This window comes from Oncorhynchus kisutch, unplaced genomic scaffold (assembly GCF_002021735.2).
Source record: "Oncorhynchus kisutch isolate 150728-3 unplaced genomic scaffold, Okis_V2 scaffold915, whole genome shotgun sequence".
Taxonomy (NCBI): Eukaryota; Metazoa; Chordata; class Actinopteri; order Salmoniformes; family Salmonidae; genus Oncorhynchus; species Oncorhynchus kisutch.
In genome coordinates, this window is record NW_022262860.1 from 115,768 (window position 1) to 130,804 (window position 15,037).

At 43.4% G+C, this 15,037-nt stretch overlaps 1 protein-coding gene across 1 annotated transcript in view; it reads right to left on the reverse strand.

The window, feature by feature from the left end:
• LOC109877320 (collagen alpha-1(XIX) chain) overlaps window positions 1–15,037 on the reverse strand; it is a 180,759-nt gene that overhangs the window by 112,970 nt on the left and 52,752 nt on the right. The window contains exon 14 of the mRNA XM_031817027.1: window positions 12,290–12,334. Within this exon, the coding sequence (XP_031672887.1) occupies window positions 12,290–12,334 (45 nt within the window). The remainder of the gene's footprint in view (window positions 1–12,289; window positions 12,335–15,037) is intronic.

The following is a 15,037-nucleotide window of genomic DNA, read 5'->3' on the forward strand; positions in this document are numbered from 1 at the left end:
TTCTGTCAGGTGATGTGGTTGGTGCGTGCGTGTCTCCTTTCTGTCAGGTGATGTGGTTGGTGCATGCGTGTCTCCTTTCTGTCAGGTAATGTGGTTGGTGCGTGCGTGTCTCCTTTCTGTCAGGTGATGTGGTTGGTGCGTGTGTGTCTCCTTTCTGTCAGGCGGAGTGGTTGGTGCGTGTGTGTCTCCTTTCTGTCAGGCGGTGTGGTTGGTGCGTGCGTGTCTCCTTTCTGTCAGGTGATGTGGTTGGTGCGTGTGTGTCTCCTTTCTGTCAGGCGGAGTGGTTGGTGCGTGCGTGTCTCCTTTCTGTCAGGCGATGTGGTTGGTGCGTGCGTGTCTCCTTTCTGTCAGGTGATGTGGTTGGTGCGTGTGTGTCTCCTTTCTGTCAGGCGGTGTGGTTGGTGCGTGCGTGTCTCCTTTCTGTCAGGTGATGTGGTTGGTGCGTGTGTGTCTCCTTTCTGTCAGGCGGAGTGGTTGGTGCGTGCGTGTCTCCTTTCTGTCAGGCGGAGTGGTTGGTGCGTGCGTGTCTCCTTTCTGTCAGGCGGTGTGGTTGGTGCGTGCGTGTCTCCTTTCTGTCAGGTGATGTGGTTGGTGCGTGTGTGTCTCCTTTCTGTCAGGCGGTGTGGTTGGTGTGTGCGTGTCTCCTTTCTGTCAGGTGATGTGGTTGGTGCGTGCGTGTCTCCTTTCTGTCAGGCGGTGTGGTTGGTGCATGCGTGTCTCCTTTCTGTCAGGTGATGTGGTTGGTGCGTGTGTGTCTCCTTTCTGTCAGGTGATGTGTGTGTGTGTGAGAGAGATAGAGGCAGGTGGATAACATGATATTATCAGATCTGACGGATGATAAAATAACCATCGGCTTCATAACTTCACGTAAAAAGCATTTGCAGTGTTAACACAGAGACATCCATGACACCTTGTTTAGTTAACAAGCCAGGTGGTAGATTCAGAGATGGGAGGGTTTCCCATGATGACAATAGTAAACGTTAGCTCAATGTATCACACACTTTCAACTCTATTCTTCTCTATTAATTTACTGTCTATTCTCACAAGATGACTGTTTGTCTGGAAGACTTTACTTCTGCCATTAGGTACCAGGTAGTTCCCAACTGTGTAAACTTCTTTGAAAGAAAGTAGTAGGAAGAGAGTAGTTTTCCCATGACACAACGTAAACAGTACCTCTCAACTCCCCGGTCTACTCTCATCTGTTTTTTCTACTATCTATTCTCACATGCACAAGCTGGATATTTCTCCATCATAGTATCTTCCTTTCAAATAAAATATGTTCACTATCCATTGAATTACGGTTTGTTAGCATGTGTCCTTTTAATGAATACATGTGTCCTTTTAATGAATACATGTGTCCTTTTAATGAATACATGTGTCCTTTTAATGAATACATGTGTCCTTTTAATGAATACATGTGTCCTTTTAATGAATACATGTGTCCTTTTAATGAATACATGTGTCCTTTTAATGAATACATGTGTCCTTTTAATGAATACATGTGTCCTTTTAATGAATACATGTGTCCTTTTAATGAATACATGTGTCCTTTTAATGAATACATGCGTCCTTTTTAATGAATACATGTGTCCTTTTTAATGAATACATGTGTCCTTTTAATGAATACATGTGTCCTTTTTATGAATACATGTGTCCTTTTAATGAATACATGTGTCCTTTTAATGAATACATGTGTCCTTTTAATGAATACATGTGTCCTTTTAATGAATACATGTGTCCTTTTAATGAATACATGTGTCCTTTTAATGAATACATGTGTCCTTTTAATGAATACATGTGTCCTTTTAATGAATACATGTGTCCTTTTAATGAATACATGTGTCCTTTTAATGAATACATGTGTCCTTTTAATGAATACATGTGTCCTTTTAAAAAACAAGTTTCCTTTAAATAGAACCTCCTTAATGGTTTGTCAGATCAGTGTGAGACTATAAGTGTAGTGGATAACTATAAGTGTAGTGGATAACTATAAGTGTAGTGGATAACTATACGTGTAGTGGATAACTATAAGTGTAGTGGATAACTATAAGTGTAGTGGATAACTATAAATGTAGTGGATAACTATAAGTGTAGTGGATAACTATAAGTGTAGTGGATAACTATAAGTGTAGTGGATAACTATAAGTGTAGTGGATAACTATAAGTGTAGTGGATAACTATAAGTGTAGTGGATAACTGAAGTCAGTAAAGAAGTGTTAAGTCCTGCTTTAAAAAAGGACTTCCTTCACTGCTTGTCTTACATGCCATTTACCAGACGTTTTATCCAAAGAATCTTATAGTCAGGCGTGCATATATTTTTTACTTACGGTCCCAGGAATCGACCCCACTATCCTGGCATCTCCAGACCGATTCTCTACCAACTGAGCTACAGTATTTGGTTTACAATGACTTGCAACCATGGTACAAAGTTTTTAGACATTTGCCAAACTTTATTTCACTAACCAATCAGGTCTATATGATCTGGAAAGTTAAGATTATTTATGACTGATTAGTTATTCATGACCGTTTTGGTTGTATTCACAGTTGTCACCCAAAATAATCACATTTGCCCCTCCCTCTGATAGCTCTACAAAATAGACTCATTTGGTTCCCTCCCTCCCTCCCTCCCTCCCTCCCTCCCTCCCTCCCTCCCTCCCTCCCTCCCTCCCTCCCTCCCTCCCTCCCTCCCTCCCTCCCTCCCTCCCTCCCTCCTCAGATAACCAAACAGATAGCTCATTTAAACTTCAAGGCTGGAAGACTGTGTACATAACCCTACAATCATACAGCCGCTCCCTCACCAATAATGACAGTGTGAGTTAATGTGTGTACGTGTGCATGCCTGAGTACCGTACGAGTAAATATGAACAATACGGTAACTAATTAGAGAACGGAACACATTCCATCTCTTACAGAGCAAGGAAATCCCACTGTGCTATTAGATCTTTTTTTTGTTGCCTACTGTAAATCAAATTCCCTTTCAATGAACAGGCTATAAAGACGGCTGATAATCACGTCTCCACTGTATTTATGAATGATTTAAATCCCCAGTTTGATGGACCCGTCTAGACTTTTCAATGATGGAAATGGTTCAACTTGTCATGTACCCATTTAGAGGTCTAATGATATGGTAATACAATGTATTTACACTGACCACCAGTGAGGCATGAGGTTTTTTAGAAGTATGTGTCTGGTACAAATAATTGGCATGTCTGACTGATCAGAAATACTATATTGGACTCTGTACAACGCTATAATCTGGGCTGGACAGCAGGTCAAGTTTGTAATGTGCTATGATGATAGTAGTTCCTGTCCAATGATGTTCAGTCTGTTTGGTGAAATGACCAGTGGTCAAACACATTGGATTCTGAGGTCAGAGGATCAGTAATGCTACCTGGGCGGTGTGCTTTGTCACATGACCCGTTTATTCCTAATGTTTGTATCTATCCATGAGTGTCCATGATTGTACAATGTTAATATACAAAGCCACCCTGAAAAAGGCGATGTGTTGTTGAAATGTTGGTTATGTTTTCCTATCAAATAGTTGGGAACATTTAGGGAGTACAAAACTTTCTACCTTTCTCTACTGTTGACTCTCCGTTAGTCAGAACCTAGCCTACAGTTGACTCTCCGTTAGTCAGAACCTAGCCTACAGTTGACTCTCTGTTAGTCAGAACCTAGCCTGCAGTTGACTCTCTGTTAGTCAGAACCTAGCCTACAGTTGACTCTCTGTTAGTCAGCACCTAGCCTACAGTTGACTCTCTGTTAGTCAGAACCTAGCCTACAGTTGACTCTCTGTTAGTCAGCACCTAGCCTACAGTTGACTCTCTGTTAGTCAGCACCTAGCCTACAGTTGACTCTCCATTAGTCAGCACCTAGCCTACAGTTGACTCTCTGTTAGTCAGAACCTAGCCTACAGTTGACTCTCTGTTAGTCAGCACCTAGCCTACAGTTGACTCTCTGTTAGTCAGAACCTAGCCTACAGTTAACTCTCTGTTAGTCAGAACCTAGCCTACAGTTAACTCTCTGTTAGTCAGCACCTAGCCTACAGTTGACTCTCCGTTAGTCAGAACCTAGCCTACAGTTGACTCTCTGTTAGTCAGAACTTAGCCTACAGTTGACTCTCTGTTAGTCAGAACCTAGCCTACAGTTGACTCTCTGTTAGTCAGAACCTAGCCTACTGTTGACTCTCTGTTAGTCAGAACCTAGCCTACAGTTGACTCTCTGTTAGTCAGAACCTAGCCTACTGTTGACTCTCTGTTAGTCAGAACCTAGCCTACTGTTGACTCTCTGTTAGTCAGAACCTAGCCTACAGTTGACTCTCTGTTAGTCAGAACCTAGCCTACAGTTGACTCTCCGTTAGTCAGAACCTAGCCTACAGTTGACTCTCCGTTAGTCAGAACCTAGCCTACAGTTGACTCTCTGTTAGTCAGCACCTAGCCTACAGTTGACTCTCTGTTAGTCAGAACCTAGCCTACAGTTGACTCTCCGTTAGTCAGAACCTAGCCTACAGTTAACTCTCTGTTAGTCAGCACCTATCCTACAGTTAACTCTCTGTTAGTCAGCACCTAGCCTACAGTTGACTCTCTGTTAGTCAGCACCTAGCCTACAGTTGACTCTCTGTTAGTCAGCACCTAGCCTACAGTTAACTCTCTGTTAGTCAGCACCTAGCCTACAGTTGACTCTCCGTTAGTCAGAACCTAGCCTACAGTTGACTCTCTGTTAGTCAGAACCTAGCCTACAGTTGACTCTCTGTTAGTCAGAACCTAGCCTACAGTTGACTCTCTGTTAGTCAGAACCTAGCCTACTGTTGACTCTCTGTTAGTCAGAACCTAGCCTACAGTTGACTCTCTGTTAGTCAGAACCTAGCCTACTGTTGACTCTCTGTTAGTCAGAACCTAGCCTACTGTTGACTCTCTGTTAGTCAGAACCTAGCCTACAGTTGACTCTCTGTTAGTCAGAACCTAGCCTACAGTTGACTCTCCGTTAGTCAGAACCTAGCCTACTGTTGACTCTCTGTTAGTCAGAACCTAGCCTACAGTTGACTCTCTGTTAGTCAGAACCTAGCCTACAGTTGACTCTCCGTTAGTCAGAACCTAGCCTACAGTTGACTCTCCGTTAGTCAGAACCTAGCCTACAGTTGACTCTCTGTTAGTCAGCACCTAGCCTACAGTTGACTCTCTGTTAGTCAGAACCTAGCCTACAGTTGACTCTCTGTTAGTCAGAACCTAGCCTACAGTTGACTCTCCGTTAGTCAGAACCTAGCCTACAGTTAACTCTCTGTTAGTCAGCACCTAGCCTACAGTTAACTCTCTGTTAGTCAGCACCTAGCCTACAGTTGACTCTCTGTTAGTCAGCACCTAGCCTACAGTTGACTCTCTGTTAGTCAGCACCTAGCCTACAGTTAACTCTCCGTTAGTCAGAACCTAGCCTACAGTTGACTCTCTGTTAGTCAGAACTTAGCCTACAGTTGACTCTCTGTTAGTCAGAACCTAGCCTACAGTTGACTCTCTGTTAGTCAGAACCTAGCCTACTGTTGACTCTCTGTTAGTCAGAACCTAGCCTACAGTTGACTCTCTGTTAGTCAGAACCTAGCCTACTGTTGACTCTCTGTTAGTCAGAACCTAGCCTACTGTTGACTCTCTGTTAGTCAGAACCTAGCCTACAGTTGACTCTCTGTTAGTCAGAACCTAGCCTACAGTTGACTCTCCGTTAGTCAGAACCTAGCCTACAGTTGACTCTCCGTTAGTCAGAACCTAGCCTACAGTTGACTCTCTGTTAGTCAGCACCTAGCCTACAGTTGACTCTCTGTTAGTCAGAACCTAGCCTACAGTTGACTCTCTGTTAGTCAGAACCTAGCCTACAGTTGACTCTCCGTTAGTCAGAACCTAGCCTACAGTTAACTCTCTGTTAGTCAGCACCTAGCCTACAGTTAACTCTCTGTTAGTCAGCACCTAGCCTACAGTTGACTCTCTGTTAGTCAGCACCTAGCCTACAGTTGACTCTCTGTTAGTCAGCACCTAGCCTACAGTGTACTGTCTGTTAGTCAGCACCTAGCCTACAGTTAACCCTCCGTTAGTCAGCACCTAGCCTACAGTTGACTCTCTGTTAGTCAGAACCTAGCCTACAGTTGACTCTCTGTTAGTCAGAACCTAGCCAACAGTTGACTCTCTGTTAGTCAGAACCTAGCCTACAGTTGACTCTCTGTTAGTCAGCACCTAGTCTACAGTTGACTCTCTGTTAGTCAGAACCTAGCCTACAGTTGACTCTCTGTTAGTCAGAACCTAGCCTACAGTTGACTCTCTGTTAGTCAGAACCTAGCCTACAGTTAACTCTCTGTTAGTCAGAACCTAGCCTACAGTTAACTCTCTGTTAGTCAGCACCTAGCCTACAGTTGACTCTCCGTTAGTCAGAACCTAGCCTACAGTTGACTCTCTGTTAGTCAGAACCTAGCCTACAGTTGACTCTCTGTTAGTCAGAACCTAGCCTACTGTTGACTCTCTGTTAGTCAGAACCTAGCCTACTGTTGACTCTCTGTTAGTCAGAACCTAGCCTACTGTTGACTCTCTGTTAGTCAGAACCTAGCCTACAGTTGACTCTCCGTTAGTCAGAACCTAGCCTACAGTTGACTCTCCGTTAGTCAGAACCTAGCCTACAGTTGACTCTCCGTTAGTCAGAACCTAGCCTACAGTTGACTCTCTGTTAGTCAGAACCTAGCCTACAGTTGACTCTATGTTAGTCAGCACCTAGCCTACAGTTGACTCTCTGTTAGTCAGAACCTAGCCTACAGTTAACTCTCTGTTAGTCAGCACCTAGCCTACAGTTGACTCTCTGTTAGTCAGCACCTAGCCTACAGTGTACTGTCTGTTAGTCAGCACCTAGCCTACAGTTAACTCTCCGTTAGTCAGCACCTAGCCTACAGTTGACTCTCTGTTAGTCAGAACCTAGCCTACAGTTAACTCTCTGTTAGTCAGAACCTAGCCTACAGTTAACTCTCTGTTAGTCAGCACCTAGCCTACAGTTGACTCTCCGTTAGTCAGAACCTAGCCTACAGTTGACTCTCCGTTAGTCAGAACCTAGCCTACAGTTGACTCTCTGTTAGTCAGAACCTAGCCTACAGTTTACTCTCTGTTAGTCAGAACCTACCCTACAATTGACTTCCTGTTAGTCAGAACCTAACCTACAGTTGACTCTCTGTTAGTCAGCACCTAGCCTACAGTTGACTCTCTGTTAGTCAGAACCTAGCCTACAGTTAACTCTCTGTTAGTCAGAACCTAGCCTACAGTTAACTCTCTGTTAGTCAGCACCTAGCCTACAGTTGACTCTCCGTTAGTCAGAACCTAGCCTACAGTTGACTCTCCGTTAGTCAGAACCTAGCCTACAGTTGACTCTCTGTTAGTCAGAACCTAGCCTACAGTTGACTCTCTGTTAGTCAGAACCTAGCCTACAGTTGACTCTCTGTTAGTCAGAACCTAGCCTACAGTTGACTTTCTGTTAGTCAGCACCTAGCCTACAGTTGACTCTCTGTTAGTCAGAACCTAGCCTACAGTTGACTCTGTTCGTCAGCACCTAGCCTACAGTGTACTGTCTGTTAGTCAGCACCTAGCCTACAGTTGACTCTCTGTTAGTCAGAACCTAGCCTACAGTTGACTCTCTGTTAGTCAGAACCTAGCCTACAGTTGACTCTCCGTTAGTCAGAACCTAGCCTACAGTTGACTCTCCGTTAGTCAGAACCTAGCCTACAGTTGACTTTCTGTTAGTCAGAACCTAGCCTACAGTTGACTCTCTGTTAGTCAGAACCTAGCCTACAGTTGACTCTCTGTTAGTCAGAACCTAGCCTACAGTTGACTCTCTGTTAGTCAGAACCTAGCCTACAGTTAACTCTCTGTTAGTCAGAACCTAGCCTACAGTTAACTCTCTGTTAGTCAGCACCTAGCCTACAGTTGACTCTCCGTTAGTCAGAACCTAGCCTACAGTTGACTCTCTGTTAGTCAGAACCTAGCCTACAGTTGACTCTCTGTTAGTCAGAACCTAGCCTACAGTTGACTCTCTGTTAGTCAGAACCTAGCCTACTGTTGACTCTCTGTTAGTCAGAACCTAGCCTACTGTTGACTCTCCGTTAGTCAGAACCTAGCCTACAGTTGACTCTCCGTTAGTCAGAACCTAGCCTACAGTTGACTCTCCGTTAGTCAGAACCTAGCCTACAGTTGACTCTCCGTTAGTCAGAACCTAGCCTACAGTTGACTCTCCGTTAGTCAGAACCTAGCCTACAGTTGACTCTATGTTAGTCAGAACCTAGCCTACAGTTGACTCTCTGTTAGTCAGCACCTAGCCTACAGTTGACTCTCTGTTAGTCAGCACCTAGCCTACAGTTGACTCTCTGTTAGTCAGCACCTAGCCTACAGTGTACTGTCTGTTAGTCAGCACCTAGCCTACAGTTAACTCTCCGTTAGTCAGCACCTAGCCTACAGTTGACTCTCTGTTAGTCAGAACCTAGCCTACAGTTAACTCTCTGTTAGTCAGAACCTAGCCTACAGTTAACTCTCTGTTAGTCAGCACCTAGCCTACAGTTGACTCTCCGTTAGTCAGAACCTAGCCTACAGTTGACTCTCCGTTAGTCAGAACCTAGCCTACAGTTGACTCTCTGTTAGTCAGAACCTAGCCTACAGTTGACTCTCTGTTAGTCAGAACCTAGCCTACAGTTGACTTCCTGTTAGTCAGAACCTAACCTACAGTTGACTCTCTGTTAGTCAGCACCTAGCCTACAGTTGACTCTCTGTTAGTCAGAACCTAGCCTACAGTTAACTCTCTGTTAGTCAGAACCTAGCCTACAGTTAACTCTCTGTTAGTCAGCACCTAGCCTACAGTTGACTCTCCGTTAGTCAGAACCTAGCCTACAGTTGACTCTCCGTTAGTCAGAACCTAGCCTACAGTTGACTCTCTGTTAGTCAGAACCTAGCCTACAGTTGACTCTCTGTTAGTCAGAACCTAGCCTACAGTTGACTTTCTGTTAGTCAGAACCTAACCTACAGTTGACTCTCTGTTAGTCAGCACCTAGCCTACAGTTGACTCTCTGTTAGTCAGAACCTAGCCTACAGTTGACTCTGTTCGTCAGCACCTAGCCTACAGTGTACTGTCTGTTAGTCAGCACCTAGCCTACAGTTGACTCTCTGTTAGTCAGAACCTAGCCTACAGTTGACTCTCTGTTAGTCAGAACCTAGCCTACAGTTGACTCTCCGTTAGTCAGAACCTAGCCTACAGTTGACTCTCCGTTAGTCAGAACCTAGCCTACAGTTGACTCTCCGTTAGTCAGAACCTAGCCTACAGTTGACTCTCTGTTAGTCAGAACCTAGCCTACAGTTGACTTTCTGTTAGTCAGAACCTAACCTACAGTTGACTCTCTGTTAGTCAGCACCTAGCCTACAGTTGACTCTCTGTTAGTCAGAACCTAGCCTACAGTTGACTCTGTTCGTCAGCACCTAGCCTACAGTGTACTGTCTGTTAGTCAGCACCTAGCCTACAGTTGACTCTGTTAGTCAGAACCTAGCCTACAGTTGACTCTCTGTTAGTCAGAACCTAGCCTACAGTGTACTGTCTGTTAGTCAGCACCTAGCCTACAGTTGACTCTGTTAGTCAGCACCTAGCCTACAGTTGACTCTCTGTTAGTCAGCACCTAGCCTACAGTTGACTCCCCGTTAGTCAGCACCTAGCCTACAGTTGACTCTCCGTTAGTCAGAACCTAGCCTACAGTTGACTCTCCGTTAGTCAGAACCTAGCCTACAGTTGACTCTCCGTTAGTCAGAACCTAGCCTACAGTTGACTCTCCGTTAGTCAGAACCTAGCCTACAGTTGACTCTCCGTTAGTCAGAACCTAGCCTACAGTTGACTCTCCGTTAGTCAGAACCTAGCCTACAGTTGACTCTCCGTTAGTCAGAACCTAGCCTACAGTTGACTCTCCGTTAGTCAGAACCTAGCCTACAGTTGATTCTCCGTTAGTCAGAACCTAGCCTACAGTTAACTCTCTGTTAGTCAGCACCTAGCCTACAGTTGACTCTCTGTTAGTCAGAACCTAGCCTACAGTTGACTCTGTTCGTCAGCACCTAGCCTACAGTGTACTGTCTGTTAGTCAGCACCTAGCCTACAGTTGACTCTCTGTTAGTCAGAACCTAGCCTACAGTTGACTCTCTGTTAGTCAGAACCTAGCCTACAGTTGACTCTCCGTTAGTCAGAACCTAGCCTACAGTTGACTCTCCGTTAGTCAGAACCTAGCCTACAGTTGACTCTCCGTTAGTCAGAACCTAGCCTACAGTTGACTCTCTGTTAGTCAGAACCTAGCCTACAGTTGACTTTCTGTTAGTCAGAACCTAACCTACAGTTGACTCTCTGTTAGTCAGCACCTAGCCTACAGTTGACTCTCTGTTAGTCAGAACCTAGCCTACAGTTGACTCTGTTCGTCAGCACCTAGCCTACAGTGTACTGTCTGTTAGTCAGCACCTAGCCTACAGTTGACTCTGTTAGTCAGAACCTAGCCTACAGTTGACTCTCTGTTAGTCAGAACCTAGCCTACAGTGTACTGTCTGTTAGTCAGCACCTAGCCTACAGTTGACTCTGTTAGTCAGCACCTAGCCTACAGTTGACTCTCTGTTAGTCAGCACCTAGCCTACAGTTGACTCCCCGTTAGTCAGCACCTAGCCTACAGTTGACTCTCCGTTAGTCAGAACCTAGCCTACAGTTGACTCTCCGTTAGTCAGAACCTAGCCTAGCCTACAGTTGACTCTCCGTTAGTCAGAACCTAGCCTACAGTTGACTCTCCGTTAGTCAGAACCTAGCCTACAGTTGACTCTCCGTTAGTCAGAACCTAGCCTACAGTTGACTCTCCGTTAGTCAGAACCTAGCCTACAGTTGACTCTCCGTTAGTCAGAACCTAGCCTACAGTTGACTCTCCGTTAGTCAGAACCTAGCCTACAGTTGACTCTCCGTTAGTCAGAACCTAGCCTACAGTTGACTCTCCGTTAGTCAGAACCTAGCCTACAGTTGATTCTCCGTTAGTCAGAACCTAGCCTACAGTTGACTCTCCGTTAGTCAGAACCTAGCCTACAGTTGACTCTCCGTTAGTCAGAACCTAGCCTACAGTTGACTCTCCGTTAGTCAGAACCTAGCATAGAGTTGACTCTCCGTTAGTCAGAACCTAGCCTACAGTTGACTCTGTTAGTCAGAACCTAGCCTACAGTTGACTCTCCATTAGTCAGAACCTAGCCTACAGTTGACTCTCTGTTAGTCAGAACCTAGCCTACAGTTGACTCTCTGTTAGTCAGAACCTAGCCTACAGTTGACTTTCTGTTAGTCAGAACCTAACCTACAGTTGACTCTCCGTTAGTCAGCACCTAGCCTACAGTTGACTCTCTGTTAGTCAGAACCTAGCCTACAGTTGACTCTCTGTTAGTCAGAACCTAGCCTACAGTGTACTGTCTGTTAGTCAGCACCTAGCCTACAGTTGACTCTCTGTTAGTCAGCACCTAGCCTACAGTTGACTCTCTGTTAGTCAGCACCTAGCCTACAGTTGACTCCCCGTTAGTCAGCACCTAGCCTACAGTTGACTCTCTGTTAGTCAGAACCTAGCCTACAGTTAACTCTCTGTTAGTCAGAACCTAGCCTACAGTTAACTCTCTGTTAGTCAGCACCTAGCCTACAGTTGACTCTCTGTTAGTCAGAACCTAGCCTACAGTTGACTCTCTGTTAGTCAGAACCTAGCCTACAGTTAACTCTCCGTTAGTCAGAACCTAGCCTACAGTTGACTCTCTGTTAGTCAGAACCTAGCCTACAGTTGACTCTCTGTTAGTCAGAACCTAGCCTACAGTTGACTTTCTGTTAGTCAGAACCTAACCTACAGTTGACTCTGTTAGTCAGCACCTAGCCTACAGTTGACTCTCTGTTAGTCAGAACCTAGCCTACAGTTGACTCTCCGTTAGTCAGAACCTAGCCTACAGTTGACTCTCCGTTAGTCAGAACCTAGCCTACAGTTGACTCTCCGTTAGTCAGAACCTAGCCTACAGTTGACTCTCCGTTAGTCAGAACCTAGCCTACAGTTGACTCTCTGTTAGTCAGCACCTAGCCTACAGTTGACTCTCTGTTAGTCAGCACCTAGCCTACAGTTGACTCCCCGTTAGTCAGCACCTAGCCTACAGTTGACTCTCTGTTAGTCAGCACCTAGCCTACAGTTTAATGTCTGTTAGTCAGCTCATACTATTCACTAATGTTTAAAACCAAACCGTAGATGAGGATTATGACTTACTTGATCACCTTTGGGGCCAATAGGACCTGAGTCTCCATTCAAACCCTGGGAACAAACAAATACATCAGACACCTTTCTGTTGTCAATAAAGATCAAAGACATTAGACACCTTTCTGTTGTCAATAAAGATCAAAGACATTAGACACCTTTCTGCTGTCAATAAAGATCAAAGACATTAGACACCTTTCTGTTGTCAATAAAGATCAAAGACATTAGACACCTTTCTGCTGTCAATAAAGATCAAAGACATTAGACACCTTTCTGTTGTCAATAAAGATCAAAGACATTAGACACCTTTCTGTTGTCAATAAAGATCAAAGACATTAGACACCTTTCTGTTGTCAATAAAGATCAAAGACATTAGACACCTTTCTGTTGTCAATAAAGAACAAAGACATCAGACACCTTTCTGCTGTCAATAAAGATCAAAGACATTAGACACCTTTCTGCTGTCAATAAAGATCAAAGACATTAGACACCTTTCTGTTGTCAATAAAGAACAAAGACATTAGACACCTTTCTGTTGTCAATAAAGATCAAAGACATTAGACACCTTTCTGTTGTCAATAAAGATCAAAGACATTAGACACCTTTCTGCTGTCAATAAAGATCAAAGACATTAGACACCTTTCTGTTGTCAATAAAGATCAAAGACATTAGACACCTTTCTGCTGTCAATAAAGATCAAAGACATTAGACACCTTTCTGTTGTCAATAAAGAACAAAGACATCAGACACCTTTCTGTTGTCAATAAAGAACAAAGACATTAGACACCTTTCTGTTGTCAATAAAGAACAAAGATATTAGACACCTTTCTGTTGTCAATAAAGAACAAAGACATTAGACACCTTTCTGTTGTCAATAAAGAACAAACACATTAGACACCTTTCTGCTGTCAATAAAGAACAAAGACATTAGACACCTTTCTGTTGTCAATAAAGAGCAAAGACATTAGACACCTTTCTGTTGTCAATAAAGAACAAAGATATTAGACACCTTTCTGTTGTCAATAAAGAACAAAGACGTTGCCAATAGTAATATAAAATCACCCAGAGCCATTTTAATGTGAGATCAACATCCTCTACTGGTATAGCACTGAGTGTCAGTTTCCCATCTGCAGGTCTGGATCGATATTTATGATGCAGGAACATATTCATGATAAACTGATCTGAACATCCGCTTAGATATATGGTATTCTATAGGTTTATAGTGGTATTCTATAGGTTTATAGTGGTATTCTATAGGTTTATAGTGGTATTCTATAGGTTTATAGTGGTATTCTTTCGGTTTATAGTGGTATTCTATAGGTTTATAGTGGTATTCTGTAGGTCTATAGTGGTATTCTATAGGTTTATAGTGATGGTGGTATTCTATAGGTTTATAGTGGTATTCTGCAGGTGTATAGTTATGGTGGTATTCTATAGGTTAATAGTGATGGTGGTATTCTATAGGTTTATAGTGGTATTCTATAGGTTTATAGTTATTGTGGTATTCTATAGGTTTATAGTGGTATTCTATAGGTTTATAGTGGTATTCTATAGGTTTATAGTTATAGTGGTATTCTATAGGTTTATAGTGGTATTCTATAGGTTAATTGTTATGGTGGTATTCTATAGGTTTATAGTTATAGTGGTATTCTATAGGTTTATTGTGGTATTCTATAGGTTTATAGTTATGGTGGTATTCTATAGGTTTATAGTGGTATTCTAGAGGTTTATAGTGATGGTGGCATTTAGGTGATTATATTTCTATGTTGGCCTGATTTGGTTCCCAATCAGAGGCAGCTGTTTATCGTTGTCTCTGATTGGGGATCATATTTAGGCAGCCATTGCCCCTTTGTGCTTGTCTAGGTATAGTTGCCTGTGAGCACTACTTTGAGCTTCACGTTTCATTTTTTCGCTTTATTGTTTTTGTTCTTTGAGTTTCTCTTCCCAATAAAAGGATGGAAACATACCACGCTGCATCTTGTTCCACTCCTTATAACGATCGTGACAATACCACGCTGCATCTTGTTCCACTCCTTCACGATCGTGACAATAGGTTTATAGTCACGGTATTCTATAGGTTAATAGTTAAGGTAGAAAACATTGACACTTGATCATGTACTGATCTCATAAGCCATTCAAATAATCCAGACCATAAACCAGGTTATTAACACCATATGGTGTGTCAAGGGATTTTTCTCATCACAGTACCTGAACTGACCATGGATTGAACAGAAGGTCTTTAGTTTGTAGTGGATTAAACTGTGTGGTAACAGACTAGAACCATGCACTGTGAGGGACATTTAAAAAAAAATAAACTTTTTTTAAACTAGGCAAGTTAGTTAAAAACAAATCCTTATTTACAATTACGGCCTACACCGGCCAAACCCCGGATGACGCTGGGCCAGTTGTGCACCGCCCTGTGGGACTCACAATCACGGCCAGTTGTGATACATCCTGGATTTAAAAGCCCCATTTCCACTGGATGGGATAGCCCTGGTCATTTAAATGGTTAATTTCTAGGGAGAGGTTTCATACACCCACTAAAGCCAGTGGACCGCTGGAAGACTAGCTGTCGTCATGGCATCAGCTAATGGTACCTCTTCAGCAAATGCAGACATCTGGACCTAGTACAATACTCACTTAGTAAATTAGTACACAAATGTTAAGGGTTCAGAGGAAAAAACATACTGAATAGGTATTTACATTTGTTCTGATTCCACTGTCCAAATATCGTCCTACATGTTTTAACTCTCTGTATTC